This window comes from Lynx rufus, unplaced genomic scaffold (assembly GCF_022079265.1).
Source record: "Lynx rufus isolate CCGP_SWC_20201006 ecotype Redwood Valley unplaced genomic scaffold, mLynRuf1.p SCAF_12, whole genome shotgun sequence".
NCBI lineage: Eukaryota > Metazoa > Chordata > Mammalia > Carnivora > Felidae > Lynx > Lynx rufus.
This window is the reverse complement of record NW_025814826.1, coordinates 35,179,301-35,203,248: the sequence shown is the minus strand read 5'-3', so window position 1 is coordinate 35,203,248 and position 23,948 is coordinate 35,179,301. Positions and strand designations below refer to the sequence as shown.

At 39.3% G+C, this 23,948-nt stretch overlaps 1 protein-coding gene across 2 annotated transcripts in view; it reads right to left on the bottom strand.

Annotated features, from left to right (window-relative positions):
* The window catches only part of CA13 (carbonic anhydrase 13), a 34,301-nt gene extending 11,599 nt beyond the window's left edge, over nucleotides 1-22,702 (bottom strand). For both annotated transcript variants that reach the window (XM_047074092.1, XM_047074093.1), the window contains exons 1-6: nucleotides 22,560-22,702; nucleotides 18,043-18,240; nucleotides 9,825-9,943; nucleotides 2,844-2,939; nucleotides 1,476-1,538; nucleotides 823-978 (exon numbers count right to left, since the gene is read on the bottom strand). In XM_047074092.1, coding sequence (XP_046930048.1) covers nucleotides 823-978; nucleotides 1,476-1,538; nucleotides 2,844-2,939; nucleotides 9,825-9,943; nucleotides 18,043-18,240; nucleotides 22,560-22,596 — 669 coding nt within the window. In that variant the 5' untranslated portion in view covers nucleotides 22,597-22,702. The remainder of the gene's footprint in view (nucleotides 1-822; nucleotides 979-1,475; nucleotides 1,539-2,843; nucleotides 2,940-9,824; nucleotides 9,944-18,042; nucleotides 18,241-22,559) is intronic.
* Nucleotides 22,703-23,948: the final 1,246 nt, after the last annotated feature.

The following is a 23,948-nucleotide window of genomic DNA, read 5'->3' as shown; positions in this document are numbered from 1 at the left end:
TATTCAGATTTTGCAGCAAGTAATTCAAGTAGGAAAACAAAAAGAAAATAAAACCCACTAAGCACAGCATCCCAGAAGATATAGCATCCACCTGTCAGATTGGTTAGTCACACAGATTGTAGATCTGAGCAGAGTTTCTAGGCCCAAAGACATCTTGAGCCTGCAGACTGCTTGGCTTATCGTGGGGGCTCAATATGTTTTTCAGAAAAACAAGTGAGGAAATGTCTTCACTAAAACAGCACGGGTGCAAATGCTCAAATAGCACCTTAGCAAATCCTCTAAGTCCCTCAAGCAGCCCCAAAAAAGTTCTGTCAACAAAAGCCTAAAGATCCATTGTTGTTCTCACTGCTTACTTTCTGAATGTCAAATTTGTAGGAGGAGCAGGTCTAGGGACTGAGGTCAAAAAGGAGAAAGTCCCCTTGATGAGCACTGGGTGTTGTATGAAGCCAATTTGACAATAAGTTTCATATTAAAAAAAAAAAAAAGAGTAGCCTCTCTCCTGATTTGCTCATTTATATCCCAGCCTGTTTATATCTCAGACCAAAAAAGAAAACAATTATAGCCTTTAAAGCCACTTCACTTTCCTCAGTGTCTGTATGCACATGGCATTTCTAACAACTGGGAGAGAAATCATCTAATCATAGAAGGTCAAATAAGAAAGGGACACAAGTTTTACCTGGTCCAACCACCTATCTGACTAATGAAGGGAAAACATAGGCTTCATAATGCAGCAGAAATTAAGGGCAGGGTTTTTATTTTTTAAAAAAGTTTCAGTCCTGTTTCCTCTAGTAAATCAGAATCAACCTTGAAGCAGTGACATACCTGTTGAGAGCTGATATTTATAGGTTGTTTTAAAACGATCCATGTGACACTCTCAAGAAGAGGTGGGACCGTAAGGGAACCAGGGTATGTCCAGTAGTCCCAGGACGGAGGAAGCAGAGATAATGGGTCAAAATTCGTGAATCGAGTTTGTTTACCCTAGTGGAGAAAAAAGAATTCCTACAAATTACAATGGGATAGCTTTACACAGACCTCAAAAAAACACACATCCCATGAAATACGATTTTACTGGAATTCTTTAACTCATGGAATTATTTAGTATCTGCCTTTGTATCTTCAAAAAAAGCATCTGCCTTAATCTAAAAATTTTACATGAAGCAGCACATTACCTAAATTTATTTAAGAAGCACAAGATTTGTTTGAAATGTGCTGCAACTAAATGCTTATTGTGCAAAACTCCAATATGAGAAACTAAGTATGCATAGATTTATTAGTAATGGTTTTAGATAATTTAAGACCCCTTCGTAATTTTCAAAACACACTTGGCAATAGGTTAATTCTGCTCTATTGGTCAAGTGTGTTCCAAACCTGCTTCAAAGCAGATAACATATCCAATGTCCAAAGTCTAAGTTATTAAAAGAAGGTAAGAGAATTCAGGAGAGAACAAGTCATTAGCACATAGTATTTTATTGTACCTTTTCTTTAATGGAATCCAAAATGTCGGTAATCTTTTGCAGTTGAGAATTGTGTTCACCAATCTGAAAGCATGAAATTTCAAAAGAAATGGTTACTGTTAACAGAACAGGTCTGATTCACTCCATGCCAGTCACTTTTTTTTAACCCTTTTTTTGAAAAACCTTTGCCAACCCAGAACAAACAGTAATTGTTCTATAATGAATCTGTCTTTTACCTGCTGGCTTTAGCATGCCAGAGAATGTGAATAACAAGATAATGTTACAGGGCTCCTTGGCTGAATTATAAGTTTGATTCTAAAACGAGTAGTAACAGTTACATATTCTTTAGCTTTATGAAGGTTTAATGTACAGGCTAACTTAAGAGAAAACTTGCTTAGGAAACTCTAACATAATACTTGCACAATTCAACCAGATATGACCTTCAGACCCTACATCTAAACAGACTCTTGTGACATCAAAGTATTAAAAGAAAACATCTCCCATTCTCAACCTAAAATGATTTGAGGTCCTGAACCAAAACGATACATTGTCATGAGTAGAAATCATCAGAAAAATAGATGTAACTCTTTTCATTGTTAGGGATGTCCTGAATCGACCTGAAGGTTTTAAGTCCTTCAGGATGAAAGTATAATCTCTTGCTTCACTTGGACTCCACTGCCACCAGCAGACTTGGTGGCCAAAGGGAGGGAGCCGCTGCCATTCATGCCTCCCTCCCTTCTGCCCTGGGCTTCCCCCAGTCCCAGCCCCAAGGAGTTACATCACACACAGAGTCGGTGGCAAAGCAGAAGTGCACGCCCTGCAAGAATGCGGTGCAGTGGGAGCCCAACCCACCCACGGGTATTAAAACAATGATACTTGCCTAATCCCATGTGAATATTAGACAAAGGAAACTACAACAAAATTTTTAAAAAATTGGTCAGTGTGTTTGAGACAACAAACCATTGTGGTAAAACTAGTGCTTCAAGAATCAGGAACTTGAACTTGACTGTCTGTTATCTCTAAAGACTGTGCAATCAGGAAGAGCCTACAATAAAGCCTACAATAAGAGCCTACAATAAAGATCTTCTTCTCAGAATGTTAGTGTTATTCCTGCTACTATTATTGTTGTTGCTGCTGCTGCTGTTTCTACCCACATAAAAATGATCAATGGACAATAAGAGGAAACAGAAGACAAATCTCCTAAGGTAGTTGTGGACCACTAGATGAATCATAAATTAATACATAAATTTTTAATATTAATTGCAAAAGGAAAACATTAAAGTTAGAATGAGTTTACTATTAAAAGTGGTAGACTATCTTCTCCATGACTGAAACTCTTTATCCAACATGACTGATTAATTATTTAAAATGAAATCAGTGTATTCTCACCTGTAAAAATACTCCCAAAACAGCTAGTCCATCTGGCTCATGAGCTGCCTCAACAAAGCTGGGATATTTGTCTGAATTCCAATGAACAACATGGAGCTGAAAGGGAGGTATGCAACATAATTCAAATGTTTTATTGTAAAACATCCTTAAAAACATAAATGAAAACAGAATATTTATATAGATGTTCTGGTGCTGTGCACTCATGTATATAACGTATTCTTCACAAGAATCTTGGACAGCATCTTATTTGTTTTCATCCAAAAACCAAAGACAAAAACCATGGCCACTTAGTCTGTGGTGCACTATCAGAAGTTCTACATCACTATTTAGAATGCTCTGGAATATCCTGCCAAGGAACAATCTCCAGCCATTGCTCCTGAGTGACTTAAGGCTCCCCCACAGCCTTCCAAGGGTGGGATTGCAACAGAGCCGCCTTAGGTCCCAGCTGGTGGCAGAGTCCACTAAATGAGCTCAGGCTCACAGGATGGCAGAGAAGTCCACTGAGGTCTGCAGTGACTGAGTCCTGCTGCTAAGGACAGTGCCAATTGTTCCTGAAACTGCCCAGTCAGCTGTTCATCACTGTACTCTAAGACTTTTTATGGCTTGAAAGTGCAAACTCTCCTTAACACAACTATTTTAAGCAATATTCACACATTTATTACCATCTATAAATATGTTCAGATCCTTTGCTGACAGCAACTTTTAATGGGGACAAAGAGGCTTTGTCTAGGAACAGGAACTAGGAACCAGAGGTGTCTGAGGATGAAAATGAGAGGCAGGTGGTGCTACTGAGGTGGGGGAAAGGAAAGAAGGGGAGAGGGAAGGAGTTGGAAGACTTGGAACTCTAGGAAATAGGTTACACCTACTTCACAACTCGGACCTCATGCAAAATCCAAAGGTGTTCTAAATGTTCTGCCATTGTAAACAGTGCAGTATCCCTATCACACAAACAACTGTGGAAGACTGTAGAATAACAATACGGCAGAAAACCACTCTGGGAAGATCTTCATTCCTGATTAAGGGGAAGAACAATCTAAACTAAGATAGATGCTAAAGGGCAATGTGCCACACTCACATGATTCAGCCAAGATCACGAGTAGACCATGTGGTCCAAGAACCCCTATATGAGGGACTGACTTCAGATAAAATCTCCTTTAAATAAATCCTTTTGGCAACTCAGGAAGGAAACACATATAAAGGGTTTCATGCACAAATAACCTTTCTAGCTAACTCTTACAGAGAGGATTTAGTATGTTCAAAGACATGTTTTTAATCCCATGCTTTAACTATAACTTCACATCTTATAGGCAACTAATATGGGGGATTTCTGAATAAATAAGAGTTATCATAAATAGTGAGCCACAAAACTATAAAATAGTACACCATCCACAAATAATCAAGGACGATTGTGGGATATCCATATGGAAAATACAAAAGTGGGTCCCACCCTGTGACCCAGCAATTGCACAAAGGATAAAAAAATATATAGATTCAAAGGGGGTACGTGCACCCCAATGTTTAGAGCAGCATTATCAACAATAGCCAAACTATGGAGAGACCCCAAATGTCCATAGACTGATGAATAGATAAAGAAGATGTGGTACACATATACAATGGAATATTACTCAGCCATCAAAAAAGAATGAGATCTTGCCATTTGCAAGGACATGGATGGAGCCAAAATGTATTACACTAAACAGGATAAGTCAAACAGAAAAAGACAAATACCATATGATTTCATTCATATGTGGAGTCTAAGAAACAAAACAGATGAACATATGGAAAGGTGGGGGTCAGGGAATAGAAGAGAGAGAAACAAACCACAAGAGACTCTTAAAGACAGAACAAACTGAGGGTTCACAGAGGGAGGTGGGTGGGGGACGGGCTAGATGGGTGATGGGCATTAAGGAGGACACTTGTGATGAGCACTGGGTATCGTATGTAAGTGATGAATCACTGAATATTACTACTGAAACCGGTATTGCACTGTATGATAACTAAATAAAATTTAAATGAAAAAAAAAAGTTGAGAAGCGCCTGGGTGGCTCAGTCAGTTAAGCATCCGACTTCATCTCAGGTCATGATCTCACGGTTCATGAGTTTGAGCCTCACATTGGGCTCCCTGCTGTCAGCGCAGAGCCCACTTTGAATCCTTTGTCTGCCCCGCCCTTGCTCTCTCTCTCTCTCTCTCTCTCTCAAAATAAATAAACATTAAAAAAAAAAAAAAGTGGATTCCGGTGGCGCCATGTTCCAAGTTGGTGTGAGATAGTTGGAGGAGGAACAAAACCTGAAAACACTAAATGACGAAACAAAATTCATTTGGCTCACATGAGATAGATGACATTCCACTGGAAGGGATGGGCTGAAAAGAACATTAAGGTTGTTTAAAATGGCTCTGTGCCAACCCATCAGCTCACTTAGTAAGAGATGACACCAAAGAGATAGAAAGATGTGAAATGACTTCTTTAGGTTCACAACCACAATTGACTAGAAAATGAACATGTAACTAAAGAGAAATGAATCTATATATCCTTCTGCTGGTTAAAAAACAGCAAATGTTTAGAATATTCTGGGAAACTAGAGAAACAAAACTCTTTTTAAACAAGTCTTTCTCCCACACACCTTGCCTAACTGGCAGCAATACCTTCAGAGAAACTGTTAGCACTTGTATTAGCATTTGTATTTGAATTAAAACTCAAACAAATAGCAAACTCACATTTCCTGACTAACAACAACTGCCACCATGATTGAAGTCATAGCCATGACAAAAATGGAAACGAGAAGATTCTTCCCTGTTGGAAAATAATTCCTAAATAATAGTATTATTCAACTTTAGCATTTTTAACTGCATACTACTGATATGTCAATTGTGCTTAGCATGCCCAAGATTGCCATTAATGTTAAAATCATAGTTTTACTAACAACTACATATTTAATATGCTTACTATATAATCTGCACAAACTGGAATCAGATGAAGTTCTAAATATGGAGTGGATTAGGGGCTCTTGGGTGGCTCAGTCGGTTGAGCGTCCGACTTCGGCTCAGGTCATGATCTCACAGTCCGTGGGTTCGAGCCCCGCGTCAGGCTCTGTGTTGACAGCTTAGAGTCCAGAGCCTGCTTCAGATTCTGTGTCTCCCTCTCTCTCTGCCCATCCCCCCACTCATGCTCTGTCTCTCTGTGTATCAAAAATAAATAAACATTTAAAAAATTTTAAATATGGAGTGGATTATTAGTCTACTTTGTATAGATGCCTAACCCTTGGGATATGGTTTTTCATGATTTAGATCACTTTAATCTCTCTATAACAGTTACAAATCATCAGAGTAGACCTCAAGTTAACTTTTTATACGGTATATTTTAAATGGTTTTCCTTTCTTTTCTTTTCTTCTTTTTATTTTGTAAGAGGGTACAACTCAATGACAGTCACGAAATTAGGTACAAATGTAGCTGGAAAAACTAATTAACACTTTAGACTCCTATCTACAGCTCAGCACAAAGGGACTCTTTTGAACCTGAAACTAAAAGTAAGTGACTCCCAAATGCCTCCAGCGCCAGCCTGGACCTCTTCCCTAAAGTCCACACTTGCACCCAACAGCCCTCTTGAATGTGAGCCAAGGATATCTATCTAATAGACACCTCAAACTTAACATGTGCAAAACAGAAAGTTAACTTCTCTCTGCAATCTGCTTCTCCCTGGACTTGCCCATCTTAGTAAATGGCAGAACCATCCTGTTTGTTCAAGCCAAAATCTTAGGAGTGTTTCTAGACCCCTCTTTTTTTCTCCCTTCAATCTTGTCATCCTTTTCATTGCCAAGTCCCACTGACTTCACTTCGCAAACACATCATGGACTCATCTAGCTCTCTTCATCTCCACCATACCCATACCCCAAACCATCATTGCTCATTTGCACTACATCCATAAGCTTCAAATTTGTCTCCCTGTTTCAACCTTAGCCCAACCTCTTCTCCACATAGCAGGTGCTTCTATTTTAGAAAATATAAAGTAGAACATGACATTCCCCTGCTCAAGACCTTCCATCATCTTTGTCTCGATACATTAAGGATAAATCCCAAATTTCTTACCATGCCCCACAAAGCCTGACAAGGCATGGTCCTTGCCTGCTTCTCCAGGACACGGCCTATAACTTCTCCCTCGTTAATTCCAATCCCAGAAGCCAAAGGCTTTTGCTTCTTAAACATGCCAACCTTACTCCTGACTGGGGTCATCTGTCTTTGCTGTGCCCACTTGCTGAGAAGCTCTTCAGATTTTCTCATAGTGACTCTTAGACATTCAGTTTCAATTCACATAAATCACAAAGAAACGTTTCCTAACTATTCAGTAATACTACCAGCTCCCATGGTATGTTCCTACCAAAGAACTTATCACGTACCATTTATTAATGTTTATCATCTACCTCTAACATCTCCCCAACTCTGAGGTCTGACCCAGACTTCCTCATTCTCCATCAGCATTCCTGTCTCAAACCAGAAAACATGACCCCCTCCTCCTCTCCCCTTCAAACCAAGTTAATCAACAAATCCCACTGAAGGGGGATACTTCCAGTCTATACTTCTAGCCAGCACTCCAATTAACTATACTATCATCGATTTACCTGGAACTCCCCCAAAAAATCTTCTCACTGACTCCTCTTATCCATCCCTGCTTCAACCCAATTTATTTTCAAGTGGTACCTAGAATGTTTTTTAAATGCAAATATGATCACTTTCCAGTTCAAAGCTAGTCAGTGGCTTCCCACTGCACAGAGAATGAAGTTCACAGTCCTTACCATGACTTACCTTACTAAGTGCAGGCCCTCCAGCCCTTCCAACCCAACCTGGGGCAGCTCTCCTCCTTGTTCATGCACCAATCCAACTAGCCACTTTGTTCTTTAAATACGGGATGCACTTCCCACCCCAAGTCCTCATACATGATCCCGTGCAGGACCACTGCTGTCTCTCTCCTTTGCCCGGCTCACTGCTGCTCATCCTTTGGTTGGGGCTGAAGGGCTGTTCGCAGGGAAGTGTTCCCTGTTCTATCCCTAGTTCCTTCCAGCATTCCCTTCAGGATGAGCACAAGTCAGCTAGGCAAACATGGGGGACATAGTAGGGTCACAATGAATTCTTAAAGAGTGAATGAATTCATGAACAAATGAACAAAGTAAGAAATAGTCTTAAACATATATTAAAGAATATATGAAATTCCAGTCAAAGCTTTATCCCCTTCAAGAAGGAAAGTCTACAAAGATGTTTCTTGCTCTGCAAGTCAGGACTCCGAGCTTCTGGAAAATTTCAGGATATGGGTGCCCTTTTCAAGAAACAACTTGCCAGCTCAGATAAGATCTCTCTGAGAGTACGCATTCAAGTTTATGAAACTAGAAAGTAAAACCATAAAGCAATGTGACTAATTTTTCTTAGTTGTTTAGGAATATTACAAAGCAGTAATCCAAAACCAGCTCAATCCCCACAAAGCCTTTAAGATTTAGAACAAAATGTGAGATTTAGAACACAAAATGTGAGAAAGCAACATGAAAACTGTTCAGCAGATGATATAAACTGAGGCACCACACAGATTCAGAAGTCCCACTTCCTACATTCTTGGCTTCTTTTCTCCACTGGCATGGAACACTTTGGATATACATTTTATTTCTCCATCCTAAAAACAGAGCAGGTCCCACACCTTAAGCACTTGGCCTCAGACAAAAGTGTTTTAAGTTGACAAAATGGACACTTTGGTTGATAGACTCAAAGAATAGATGTACCTGTGAATGGAAGAGCAAAACTGGAAAAAAGTTCTGTTGGTTGGATTTCTCTGAACAGCAGAATTATAAAGGAGTATCCATACTCCACAGCTCAGTAACCATGAGAAAATGAAGAAGAACTTTACTGGCCTGGTAACACTGCTCTGTCTCACCTAGATGGCTTACAAGCCAAACTATTTTCACATAAACAGCTTTGGTTGAGTCATACAATAATTCACTTTCGCTTCATGAAAAAGTTGGGTGTTAGCAATATTTAACAGTATGAAAACTTGAAGTATATTATGCTTTGTCATTGAATAGAGGATTAGAAAAAGTAGAGTATTATTAACAAATATAATTATAAAGAAGTGACTTTCCAATTTAAAAAAAAATCAATGATGGGTGCCTGGGCAGCTCAGTCAGTTAAGTGGCCAACTTCGGCTCAGGTCATGATCTCGCGGTCCGTGAGTTCAAGCCCCGCGTCAGGCTCTGTGCTAACAGCTCAGAGCCTGGAGCCTGCTTCAGATTCTGTGTCTCCCTCTCTTTCTGCCTGTCCCCCACTCACGCTCTGTCTCTGTCTCTCAAAAAGTGAATAAACATTAAAATTTTTTTAAAGAGTCAATGAATGCTTTATTGTGTTATGCTTTACCAATGACCTTAATAATTAACAGATTCCATTCTATACCTGTAATTATAGAGGTAATGTAGAGTTTAGGAGAATTTGTGTCTTTGTTTTTTTCTTCCCTACAAGAAACTCCGCCATTCACTATCACCTCTACAAAATATGATATTAGTATGTATCTCTGTCTGGACCAAATACGTACACAGTTGGGCCCAAATCAAATGTCTCTTTCTCTGCCTTCTCAGTGGACTTTCACGAAGCACAATAGATAGTATAGAAAGATTTGTAATTTGGTATCAGACTAACTTGAATTTAAACCCATCTTACCCACCACCCCCTAATTGGATAAGTTACTTAATCTCTCCAAATCTGCAGTTTACTCATTTCTAGAATGAGCACAATAACCCTAAGCTCTCAGAGTTGGTATAAGACTCAGAAGAGCCACACTGATCGCTCTCATATTGATAAACTCTCATGTTGATTGAATAAAGCAATTTCAGACACCGAGAAACCTAACTGACTCAGGATCAATTTGGAGTCAAGAGAGTTGCCCTCTGCGTTCCTTAAATCCCATCACCTAGGAAAACACCGAATCATGAATCTATGTCTGTTGGCTTACCTCTGCAGCGTATCTCACTCCATCCACCACGTGTTCAGAGCCGTGATCATCAGCAGACCCCCAATGCAGGTGAAACTGCCGCAGCCTATAGTTTCCAGTGAGAGGACCCCCACGCAGAACTAAAATGGCGATGCATTTTCAATTGTGAGCAAGAAAACAATCTTTACACATGCTGCTACAACCCACATCATCTCCCTGAACACACGCAGGTCCTCCAAGGAAGTGTTTACAAATGTGTCATTCAGTTTGTGGACAGGAACACAACTTTTAGGTATATGAGGAGTGCGTACAAACATTTTAAAAGGTTGGAGAGTCTACAAAACAGATTTTTATGGAATATCTGGGAAATCACAGCAGACAGTGGTTGGAATGTAGAAGAAATTAGGAGTTCTTAAAGGTAAGGAATTGGTCTGTTTATTGGAGAATGTCAGCCTCTCTGAATAAGGATGTGATTATGTAAAAAGGGCCACCTTGAACTTGGTAGAGCAGTCCAGCATTATGATTAAAGAATAGTGTCCTGCACTGAGAAGACCTGGGCTCATGCTCTTACTGGTGATCTTGCATGAACTCTAACTTCAAAGCACCAGCTTTCATGTCTGTAACCTCAAGAGAGTAATGCTCCCTCCTCCTAATGCTGTTTTGAAACTAGAAGAAAAGTTGAATACAAAGGACTTAACACTGCCTGGCACACAGTGAGCATGCTGGACATGTTAGCTATTATTACTATTTTATTGTGTTAGGATTACTACAAAAACTGGCCAAGTAAGCATATCTTCTGTACTTAAATTCTATCTTCCCAGGGAAACCTGGAATACAGTGCAAAATTAACTTTTTTCTGACAACAGAACCATATCTTAAGTATATAGAAAATCTTCTTAATATAAAACATAGCTCTAACCTGTCTCCTCCTAATTAATCTTTATTGGGCATGTTTATGGGGGGATAAGACAGCATTGGATATTGAATATACCATACACATTACTAATCTCCCACCAACATCCAGTAGAATTAAGTGTTAGATTATGAGGTTCAGTCTTAATAACAGTTTCATTTAAATGACCTTCCTCTTCAGAGATTTCAGATAGGTAGACAGATAGAGATAAAGAGAGAGAGAGAGAAATCTCAAAATTTGTCAGGAATGATCCATCTTATATATGAATCAAAAGATGTTAATGGGGTTCCTGGCTGGCTCAGTCAGCAGAGCATGTGACTCTTGATCTCAGGGTCATGAGTTTAAGTTCCACATTGGGCATGGAGTCTACTTAAAAAAGAAGCAAGGGGCGCCTGGATGGCTCATTTGGTTGAGCATCTGACTTCGGCTCAGGTCTAATCTCATATTCTGTGACTTCAAGCCCTGCATTGGGCTCTGTGCTGACAGGTCAGAGCCTGGAGCCTGCTTCAGATCCTGTGTCTCCCTCTCTCTCTGCCCCACCCCTGCTTGTTCTCTGTCTCTCAAAAATGAATAAACGTTAAAAAATTTAAAAAAAAAAAAAGAAGCAAAAGATGTTAAGAGGTATCACATGCAGTAAGGATGCCTAAGGCACACGCCTCTTTGAGCTCTTTTGTGGGAGAAAAATGATCCAGATGGCTGCCTCTATTAACCAGTACAATTGAACTCATTTCTTCCTTACTCAATTTGACTCAGCGAAGTTGAACATCAATGATTAAGAGTTACCGTGGTTGGAATCAGCAAACCTGCGAATGGTCCCAGCTCAGCAACTGAATTATGTGGTCTTTCAAGATTCACTTAAGTCTCTGTGGGCTTTAGCTTTCTCATGCATACTTGTGTTCATCTGTCCATCTCTCTGTCTATTTTTAATTAGGAGATAGGACTGGATGCTTTTTGACTTATACAATTATCAAAATTGCCAAGGGAAAAAATTGAGCATATGCAATTCATTTTGTGGGTTTTTTTTTTTTTTTTGGAAGATTGAATGGTAGGAACTTCCCTTAGATTTATTTGGATCCAGATTTTTTTTTTTTAATAACCAAAGATGGCTATTTCCAAAATCCTCTGAAAAGTTAAAGAGAAGAACCATTTACATCAGACTCTAAGTCTTGCTCTTCTGTTACACCATTATAAGCAGAGTAATGTTAGGGTTTTGAGTCTCCCACTGGACAGTGTTCAGGAGGGCAGAGGCTCTGTCCAACTGGATCACTGCTGTACCCATCATCTAGCATGGAACCTATCACAGAGGAGATGTATGATAAATATTCGATGAATGAATGAATAAAACATTTGATTTGTCTTTAAACAAACATTTTCAAAGATCATTCACAGATAAATTAATTTAAAAGGCAAATTTCCCTAAGTGACTCCATACAGCATGGATACAGTGGCATTCCAAATGAAGAAATCAACAATTCTATTGTCCTTTCTTTTCTTGCAGCAGTAGCATAAAACCTGAGCTGAAACATAAAGTCATTCCTTCACAGATAAAAGGCAGATTACAGAGCTTGAGTAATCAATGTGGAATTAACTTTGGGAGAAGATGCAAATAAGCTGGCTCAGGAGAAAGAAAATGATACCAAAAAACACACATTGTTAGGGAAACATCCAAGAATAATGGCTGATCTCTGGAAAGCCTGCTCAGAATCCAGGGTTTAAAGCCAGATTAGCATAGCTCTGCTAGTTAAGCAACAAAGATTGCCTTACACTCTACATATTTGCACTCCACACGTGAGTGTTTCAATTAAAATATCCAAACTGGGGGCTCCTGTGTGGCTCAGCTGGTTACGTGTCCAACTCTTAATTTCGGCTCAGGTCATGATCTCATGGTTCATGAGTTTGAGCTCCATGTTCAACTCTGAGCTGACAGCATGGAGCCTGCTTGGGATTCTCTCTCTCCCTTTATCTCTCAATAAATAATGAATAAATGTTAAAAATAAAATAAATAATAAAATAAAATAAAATAAAATAAAATAAAATAATAAAATAATAAAATAAAATATCCAAACTGGGACCATGATCAGCAACTGTCTACGTGTGAAGAAAACATTCTCTTAGAACAGAGCTCTTCTGAAGAAAGCTTCCCACAGGATGGGGAAAAGTAAGTCAAAATATCAAGGTTAATTTATCACTGACTTTGAGATACTCTATAATAAAATAACATAACTATAGTATAAAATGAACAATGGCAACAAAAATTATTTTTAGGGGGAATGAGTTAGTGTTTTCAAGCATCAAATCATTCACCTTCCTCTGTAATCCAGATGACTAACTAAATATTATTGTCTCCATCTTATATCCGAAAACAGTAATTGTTTCTCTCAAATCATACTTGGTATACATATATAGTCCACTTATCCTTTCATTCAGAATTTTTTAAAAATCTATTCCAAATAAAACACTCATACAAGAGGTCCACAGAGAGTAAGCAATCAGAGTTAAGTGCCATTAAAATTTGGGAACTTTTTAATATCTTAATAAAAGAATCCTTGTCATTTGTTATATGCTGCAAAGACCAACAATGTTGTGAAACTAGAATGTATATGTTACTCCATTGAGTTTGACTTTCTTAAATTGTTGGTAACTGCTTCTTTTCTGAAACCACACTGTAGCCAATGGCCTTAAATGGTAACCAAGGCTTGCAACAAAATCAGAAAGAAAATAATTTAAAAATTAACACACTTGTCTATGCATGCATTTACTGTTTATCCCACCAGGATACAAACTCTTCTAAGGCAGAATCTGTCTTGTTCTCTTGTATCTCTAGTGCTTAAGACAGTGTCTGCACCAATAAATATTAAAAACATAAAACAAGAGACCTCACCTGTAGAAGCACGTCTCTGTAAACTTCAGTTTATAAGATGGCTACTGAGTAAGTGACCTGGGAACCACTAGAGAACATGTTCTTATGAATCTAATGAAAGTCATAGACTAATCACTGTGTGGTAAACAGTTCTCTGAAGCAAAGCTAAATGAATAGCACATGTATTTTGCTTGGACCCTAGGAAAAGAGGAACCAAAGGGCACAAATCTGCCAGGATTATACTGTGAGAGACAGAGAGAGAGACCAAAGCCATAAATGCTTCTAGTCAGTGGGGCCTGAATTCTTTATGGAGCCAGGAAAGTCTTCGTTAAGTCTGGCCTCTTTTGCTCTGAGCATATGCACACCAGGTTACTCTCTGCTTATTCATTCAACAATTCTGAATACCTTGCTATGGGCTAGCAACTATGTTCAATACTAAGTATGGGATGATGAGTAAGGTCATCCTTATCCTCAAGGGACTTAGGCCTAATGAAGGAAACATCATTATGATAGTTTTGTAATGTATACATTGTCACAAATTACCAATTCAGTTTCCTGGAGATCTTGGTTCTTGGAGGAATCACACAACTAAGGCATCCTTCTCCCATATCTTTTTATGTTTTTTCTCTTTTCTAATGTATAATTTCAGATCTTGTGAATTTGGTTGATTTCAGGCAGTTACCTAGAACCAGATAACTAGAACTAAATAACTAGAGCGTAACTAAGAAATTGACAATTTCTAGAGGTGAAAATTAAAGAATAAGCATTGAGTCCATCATGTCACTGGTTTTCCTACAAGGCCTTTCTCAGTAAGAAACTAGCTTCCTTCCTTTTGACATCTTTAAAAGATTTCAGCACAACATATCTTACACATGGAAAGGATACAGGCCTGTTATTTACTATGTCTTATTATTATCAGTTTGTTATTAATAGTTATTAAGTACTTACTATATTCCAAGAATTTTCATTTATTAACATGTAACAATCACTACAACAGCCTTTAATGATTAAACATTCAGGGGCGCCTGAATGGCATGGCTCAGTCAGTGAAGTCTCTGACTTCAGCTCAGGTCATGATCTCACGGTTCATGAGTTCGAGCCTGGTCAGGATCTGAGCTAACAGCTTGGAGGCTGGAATCTGCTTCAGATTCTGTGTTTCCCTCTCTCTCTGCCCCTCTCCTGCTCACGTTCTGTCTGTCTCTCTCTCTCTCTCAAAAATAAAAAAACTTTAATAATAATAATAATTAAACATTCAAGCAATGAATAACCCACTAATGTTTAAACTAGTTAGATGTCAGGGGCACCGGGGTGGCTCAGTTGGTTAAGGGTCAGGCTTTTGGTTTTGGTTCAGGTCATGATCTCACAGTTTTGTGGGTTTGAGCCCCACATCAGGCTCTGTGCCAGCAGCGTGGTGCCTGCTTGGGATTCTCTCTCTGTCTCCCTCTCTCTCTGTCCCTCTTTGACTCGCGCTGTCTGTCTCTCTCAAAATAAATAAATAAACCTAAAAATAATTATAATTTAAACTACTTAGGTGTCAAATGGAATGCTGTATCAATTTTCTTTTTTATTTTATTTTATTTACTTATTTTTTATTGAGAGAGTACAAGCACTGGGAAGGGGCAGAGAGAGAGAATCTCAAGCAGGCTCCACATTCAGTGCGGAGCCTGACGCAAGGTTCGATACCAGGACTGTGAGATCATGACCTGAGCTGAATCTCTTGATTTCACTTACCTACAGGGCCACCTACGCACTCCGCCATATCAATTTTCTATCCTCCAAGAAACATAACACCAAAAAAATGTTTTTAACTTAAACACACATTTATTGAGTACCTACTGTGTGCAAGGCACTATGCTAGACACAGGAGTCAGACAGAGCTGTTGTCCACAGGGAGCGTTCAGCTGAATGGGAAGAGAACCAGCTAGCAGTTACAATGCAGTGTGGGGAGCTCTGGATGGGACAAGCGGGGATGTTACAGGAGGAGTTGTGGGGCCAGTCAGGTGAGATTCCCAGAGAGGTGAGATCCTGTCTGAGTACACAGACCAGTAGCTAGGGTGAGAATGCCCTTGTCTTTCTTTACCAGATTACTATTTGCCCTCTGCTATGGCCAAGAGGAATTCTTCCCCCAAAATATCATCACTTCCTACCCCCTCTTTAAAGGACTATTAAATTCTAAAGGGTGGCTCGCCAGACATTAACCATGGGGAATGCAACTGCCTAGCCAAAGAAGTCCTACAAGGACCGTGAGGACAGTTTCATGCCTGTTGTTTCTCTCTCTCCTTTTTTTTTTTAAGTTCATTTATTTATTTTGAACAGGGGAGGGCAGAGAGAGAGGGAGAGAGAGAATCCTAAGCAAGCTCCACACTGTCAGTGCTGGGCTGTACGCAGGGCTTAAACCCATGAACTGTGAGATCATGACCTGAGCTGAAATCAAGAGTCAGAGGCTTAACCAACAGAGGCACCCAGGTGCCTCTGCCCTCTTACTGGCGGGATTCAGAGTTAATTTTGGTCAAGAATGGCTTCTTTACAAAATAGAAACTGTTTTATTCAAATTAAAGTGGTTTGCTATAGAAAGTTTGTGTTTCTTATAGTTTACCAAAGAAAAAGAAAAATCAACAACAATTTAACTATAGTGGTTTCTACTTTTGACTGATTAAATGCCTAGAATCACCACAAAACATTCTCTTTTTATTTATCTTGAGAAAAAAGAATGAGAATCATGACCCATATTTATGTAGTTTCTGTCTCAGAGGGGTACAAAGTACTTTACAGACATTTCCAATTAACTCTGGTAATTTCATTGTGATCTAGATAGGAACTAGACCTTCACATATGGGAGAAGGGACACACTACCAATCACAGACAAAGTGTCAAATCTGGAAACATAAGCTGATTCCCCCAGATTAACTCAAAGTAGAAGGAAAACGAGAGGAAGAGAGAAAGAGGCAGAGAGAGGAAGACAGAAGGAAGAGGGAGAAAAAAGGGAGAGGGAGAGAAAGGAAACCTAGATCATCATCAAGCAAATTAGAGTAGGAATTTTCTATGACTAAGGCTGCCTACATTTATTTATAAATTAAAAACTTAAAGTTTTAGGTGATGTAAATTTAATCATTTCTTATTGTAACAGCAGGAGTGGTTAGCTTCAAATTTTTATGTTTAAGACATAAACAGTATCAAACTACAATTATGGGTGGTAAAGCCTTTATACTCAGAAGCCATGGACTATTTATAATTTACCCATTGCATCAACCATATCTATTAATACAGAAGCATTAAACTGAGGGCTTAAAGGAAAGACAATTGAATATAGTATATAAAAAGTGAGGTCTGGGGGCTCCTGGGTGGCTCAGTCGGTTAAGCATCCAACTCTTGATTTCAGCTCAGTCATGATCTCATAGTTCGTGGGTTTGAGCCCACGTTTGAGCCCACTGTTAGAAATCTGCACTAACAGTGCAGAGCCTGTATGGGATTCTCTCTCCCTCTCTCTCCCCTCCCCCACTCTCTCTCTTTCTTTCTCTCTCAAAATAAATAATTTTTTTTTAAAGTGAGGTCCTTCCTCCCCATGAAAGTTAAAAATAGCATGTTAATCCTTTTCTGTATATTTTTTACAGTGCTCTGATGAAAATGTATCTTTTATGAATTTGACAAATATGAGAAAGAAATTTTATGAGCTTATAATTTTTGCTAACAATACAGTATCACATAAATACAGGATATTATTATGAACCTATTCTGAGATTAATTAATAAGTGAAAATCTTTTTCCAATTTAGGATTTGCATAACTTAACTATATTTTTGGGGCGCCTGGGTGGCTCAGTCGGTTGGGTGTCTGACTTCGGCTCAGGTCATGATCTCACGGGTCGTGGGTTCGAGCCCTACATCAGGCTTCATGATGACAGCTCGGAGCCTGGAGCCTGCTTCTGATTCTGTGTCTCCCACCCACCCTGTCCCTCCCCTGCTCATGCTGTCTCTCTCTGTCTCTCAAAAATAAATAAATGTAAAAAAAAATTATAATTTAACTATATTTTTATTAACAGAGCAAATACAACATCATCCTAATATTAGACTAAAAATGAAAATAATTTGTCAGAAGCCTTAAGAATTATTCCAAAATTCAATTCTCTCTAATCTTCTCTCTCATCTTAACTTTAAATTGGATATCATCCATTCTTTGGGCAGTTGATATGCTTGAAGAAGGATTCAATGTCCATTTTAAGGAAATTCTCTTTTTCTACCTCATTTGGTTATCAAATTAACACATAAACTAAAGTTTTATTTGGTTGGTCCATGACTTATTCACAGCATGAAAGACATTATCCCATGAAACAGTCAAACAAAACTTTTATTACAAGTTCTAGCAAAGTATTAAGGAACACACAATACATAGGTATTTTAAATATGAAAGATAAGAAATCACAGTGCAGTCACCTCACACACACCCCCAACCAAAAAAAAAAGAACCAACCTGATTTGTCTTCTGTGTCATCGAAGTCAACGCTGAAGGAATGGCCACTATTACTGATGATTTTGGCTGAGTTTGCATCATACTTGATACTCAGAGGTCGCAGGGAAGAGTCATATTTCACTTCTTTGGTTTTAATCTCAATTGGAGATTGCTGATCCCCATCAGCAATCGGGAAAAATTTATTCCAATGAATAGGACCTTAAATATATAGGACCAAAAGAAAAGGATTAAGTAAGTTACTTCATTCCCCAAACATTTGTTGAGTACAATGCACTGTGCTTGAGCTGAAGGAATAAAAAGGATTAATAAAATAAGATCTTCATCCTCACGACCTTTGCATCTAATTTTTTTTTTTTTTTTTTTTTACAAGGCTGGGTGCTTTTATTATAGGATGAAAACCTCCTGGTTTGCTTAACTCATTTGCAGCATTAAACTAACCCTTGCAACAAAAACCGTTTAAGGGTTAAAAAGTACTTTCCAAAGGTGCCTTTTCACCAAACTAAAAACAATAGGATAATTGATCATTGAAAACAATGAGATTTAGTCTCAGCTCCAAGAAAGATCTGTGGTAGCTCCAGAGGTCTCCAAGTTCTTAAGATGAAAGAACGAATGAAACTGAGAAAGCTGTGTAGCAAAAAAAGGGTGCAGTTCTTAAAAATGCTATCCCTGAGGTGCCTGGGTGGCTCAGTTGATTAAGCATCTGACTCTTGATTTTAGCTCAGGTCATGATTCCACGGTTCATAGGTTCGAGCCCTGCATCGGGCTCCATGTTGGCAGTGTGAAGCCTGCTTGGGATTCTCTCTCTCTGTCTCTCTCTCTGCCCCTCCCCTGCTCTCTCAAAATAAATAAATAAACTTTAAAAAAAAAATGCTATCCCTACTTCTTTCTTCTATCACTCACTGGTATCTTCAGGTGTCACTCAGGCCTCCAATGTCCAACAGGCATACTAAGGAAATACGTAAATTTTTCACATAGTATAATCCAAATAAAATGGTGGCACCATGTCAGGAAATGTAATATTGTTGATTATCTTCAGCGGAGTCAGGTAACAATTTCTTTCTTTCTTTGAACATTTCTGAAGTTCTTTCTGTGGTTATTTTGCCAATGTTATATTTGAATTCCAACACAAGGGAAAATGGTCATCCTGATCATCTATTCAAAAAAGCCAAAACTGCAACAAGTCCCCAAGTCAGACACACGTTTGGTAAACTGATATGAACCAATAAGCAGGCAATTCCCTTGTCTAGACTGTTCATTTCTCTGGGAGACTTGATTCAAGTTCTGCCTCCCCAAATCAACAGCAAGACTGCAGCTTCAGGTAAATCTCTAAGTCATTTACAGGTGTGCGTAGTCACTTTCCAGGTTAGAGGTTCTTATTGTCTACTATGCCTGCAATTTATACAGCTACCACCAAGTCAGCAGAGCACAGGGCTACTGACTAAGCTTTTCCCTACTTCACTAACTTGATTTCTCTAATATTCAAGTGCTTATTAAAATGACACAGCCTGGGGGTGCCTGGGTGGCTCAATTGGTTGAGCATCCAACTCTCGATTTCTGCTCGGGCCATGATCTCACAGTTTGTGAGATGGAGCTTCATGCTCTGACAAGGTGGAGTCTGCTTGGGATTCTCTCTCTGTCTCTCTCTCTCTCTCTCTGTGGCCCACCCCTTGCATGCACGCTCTCACTCTCTCAAAATAAATAAATAAACATTAAAACAAATGTTACTGAGACAGCATGACAATTAAACATTTGTTACTGACAACAAATATTTTTAAAGATTTAGAATGAAACTTCAAGAAATACAAACACATCGCAATTATCAACAGCTTCAATCTCTAAATCTAACGCTCCTTATTACTCTTAAATTTTGCAAAGGAGAAAGCTTAAGCTCTTTCCTTCACATATGCATCAGTTACAAAAACTCAAAGCATGAATATACAACCATTCACATAACTTAAAAGCTCTTCTCTAGGGAATCTGACATTTTGGACTTCAAAACAACTTGAACATCAAAAGTCTTTGCCTACTTATTACAGAGAAGGCATTACATTTCCTGGTTTATTGAGTACTCTCATTTACCTTTCTAGTACTCTTTCTGTGTACAATCTAGTCCTTTCTCTAAGTGAAAAAAAGTTTTCTATTTCACTGCCACCCAGTATGAGTCAACCTAACCAGAGTTAGATTTCAAATATGTGATGCATGTATCATGAAATGTTGTTGTTGACTTTTTTCCAACTAGGAAAGAGTTTCTGTCTCCTCCTAATTCCTTTGCTCTCCTATTTCCAGTCCTTTATAACAAGAATAATTTTGAAAAGCAGAGGCAAACCAAAATAAAACAAAAATAATAACGCTTTGGGGTGCCTGGGTGGCTCAGTTGGTTAAGCGTCTGACTTCAGCATCAGGTCATGATCTCACCGTTTGTGAGTTCGAGCCCCGCATCAGGCTCTGTGCTGACAGCTCAGGGCCTGAAGCCTGCTTCGGATTCTGTGTCTCCCTGTCTCTGTTCCTCCTCCACTCATGCTCTGTCTCTCTCTCTCTCTCTCAAAAATAAATAAAGATTTTAAAAATAATAATAATAACGTTTTGCATAAATTACTCGATATTATTTATTAACCGCTATAGTCGGTTCATTTTCCTGCCTCTTAAACAAGCTCCTTTTTAATGAATGTTTCCAAAACATTCAACTTTAAACCCATTTAAACACAGCTCTTAAGTAGAAATAAATGGTGATTCTTCCATTGACTGAAGAACTTTTAAATATCTACAGATATGCAGTTTTCAGTAACTGCTACATTCCCTAAACTAAACCAATAAAACTACCACAGGTTAGTGGAAGAACTTTTAAGTATTCGGTGAAGGTGGTATACCCCCTTCCAATGGCTCAACTCTTGGTGTTCCATTTTATTCTTGCTACTACACCTTGTTTAAATTTCCTTTTATCTGCTCATTCACTGCTTTTGCCAGCCTAAACAGAAAACAAGCAACTGAACTTGCCCGGTCAGGATACAACACATCTCCAGTAGCATTTTGCCACAGTTGATTTACTTACAGGCATAGTCCTCAGAAAGCTATTGCATCAAAAACCAGGAAATGGCCCTACAATTCTTAGCAGAAATACAAAATCACTCCTTAGTAATGGCTTTTCAAAGAGATTTTTTACATTTCTGAAGATGAGTTTCACTGGGGCCAACATTTTCTAACAAATAAATGTATTAAAGAGTAATCAGTACTCATTGATTGAAAAGACCCTTCTTCTTCCTAACTATTGTGAGGGCACGGTTGACACCCAGTAACTATGAAATGACAAAAATTAAAATTATTCCAGCACAGAGGGAAATTAAAAGAAATTTTTTGTGGGTTTTTTTCCCAAACATAAATTAGAAATTAGCAAAGTGTGAGATTATAATTACAGTCTCAGTCAAAAAGAAATTCACCTAAATTATACGTTTTATTATTAAAGTTCTAAATTTCACCTGCTGCTATTTTAAACTGGCAAGTTAATCATAACCTCAAGAAGGCTGCAATTAGAAATGAAGCTGAAAAGCTTTCTTTGTGAAAGTTTCTTGGTGAAAGTAAACTTACTCTAAAATTTGACTATATGGTACTATTCAATAAGATGAACATTAATCCAAGGAAAGTATTATTATTATTATTATTCACAGATCTAATTTTGCCACTGATTCACTGTAAGGCTTCTTGGTTCACTGTGCAGTTATTTCAAATAATGGTTATTTTGGTGATTTAGTATATAGAAGAAGACAAGTATACATATTATTACTGCTGCTCCCTTCAATAAATCCATTTTTGCCAACATGTTAAAATTTGAATAATCCTTTGCTAATCCTCTATCTATGCAAGGATGATTGTGGGAGAGGGAGAAAGAGTGAAGTGGTCCAAAGCATAACTTTATTTTTTTAGAAAGAACCTGAGACCTCCTTAAAGCTAACAGTACCAGTCAACCAACTGCAAATTACCATGGCAATATTTTATAGTAACAACTATTAAGATATATGCAGTATTTCATTTGCCAAGAAGGCAACTTCAATCTTCAGAATTGTGATTCAATTATTAAAATTTCTTAAGTATAGCTTCAAATGTTTTCCATGATTTGTTTCCTGCGAATGAACTCAAAAAACTGAAAGCGAACTTGCCCTCGATTCATTAAAGTATGTCATCAGACTTCTAATCTCCGTGCCTTTAATTGATAAGTAGTTATTACTAGGGAAAGTCCTCGGCTTTTCAAGTGAAAGTGAATGGACATATACGAAGATTTCGTGGTCTGGGGGAATCTTCACAGGGCTAACACACACCAACTCTCACCCTCACTACCAACACTCTCCAAAAGACGCTTTTCCTGTCTTCACAAGACTGAGCCCTCTCTTTACTTCCTGCATTCGGCTCAGGGGAAAGCTCCTCAATTTAAAGAGGAACCAAAAAGTTTCTCGCAAGTGCGAGATCAGCAGTGTGTGGTCTGTCCCCCACGGCCGCCCCCTGGAGCAAAGCCCTCCCTCGCTCACCGTTGTGTTCGCCGTATCCCCAGCTGAGCCGCGACATGGTCCCTCGAGTGGGAGGCAGAGGAAGATGTGGCAGGACAGCGAGAGGAGGGACGGAGCCGGGCGGGCGCGCGAGTTGGCAAAGGCGGCGGCCAGCCTGGACCGGGTCCGCCCCGCGCCGCCTGGCAGCAGGGGTGCGCTACAACCCCGGGGCCAGGTCGCTCTCGGCTTCGTCCGCCAGGGGACAGTGGCGTGCAGGAAGGCGCCCGCACATGTCTGGGCGACCTCGGGCGGTGGAGCTGAGCTAGGTCCTGGGGCGAGAGTCCCTTGCACTAACAGCTTGAACTCCAGAAAAGGAGAGTGGGTTTGATAGAGAGGCGGGGAGGAAGGGAGGAAAGAGGGAAGAACGAGAGAAGAGTTTTCAGAGGAGATTTTCTGCCTCCTGAGAAGTAGTCACCCCCGAAAGTATTGCTTGGAGGTCTATCCTGGGAATAAATGAGTCACCTGGGCCTGAAGCTGCCGGGCTGGGAGGGGCTGCTGGTGGAGACATGAAGTCAAGTCGTTGGTGGTGGTGGTATTAAAGTACAAAATAATAGTGACAATGGTAATAGCTACAAAAATAATTTAGCTGCTATTTACTAAAGGCTTACCATGGGCCAGTGTCTGAACTAAGACTTTTACCCACATTTTGCCACTAGATCCTATAATTGCCCTAGAGTCTTAAGACAAGCTGAGTAGCCCTCCCAGGTCACACAGCCAAAAGGGGCCTAGAGTTCTTACTAAAAAAGGACCCCTGACCCCTCCCTTACCCAGCCTGGTTGCACCAGCCCATTCATCCCATCTCCTTCCGGACTCTCACCTCTGCTCACTGTGGCTGGAGGAATTAGGGAACCAATCTAATATTGATTCTTGGTCCCGAAATAATGCTGCCCTTTTGTCCAAGCAGAGACAGGAAGGTGTTCATTCCATCGTTGGTTTGGATGCACAGTAGGCTTGCTGCCCTATGGCTGAAAGCTGAACTGTCTGCAGAGCCTTGAATTTCTGTCCTGGAGTAGTAGGTGTTCTGGGCTCAGAGCGAAAAATAAAGAGAACTCCGTGACCTGCCAGGATTATAAGTACTGTTCCGGCTGCAGAAGGGTTTGAATTGGGTCAATTTGAAATTTCAAATTGAACTGTGCAGTGTTATTTATGGTCAAGCCAATGCAAATAGTTTCTTAATGGTCATGAACCTTCCATAAAAGATGTAAGGATGGCTGTTTAACTATCATCTTTCACTTTCTCTTGCAATCCACACAGCAGCTGCCTAATGTGGTAATTGAAAGTCCCAGGAGGTACCTCTTTTGGTAACCACCGTATTGTTTAGGGACCACTAAATAGGGATCAATTTGAACTATTCTTTAGACCTGACCTAAA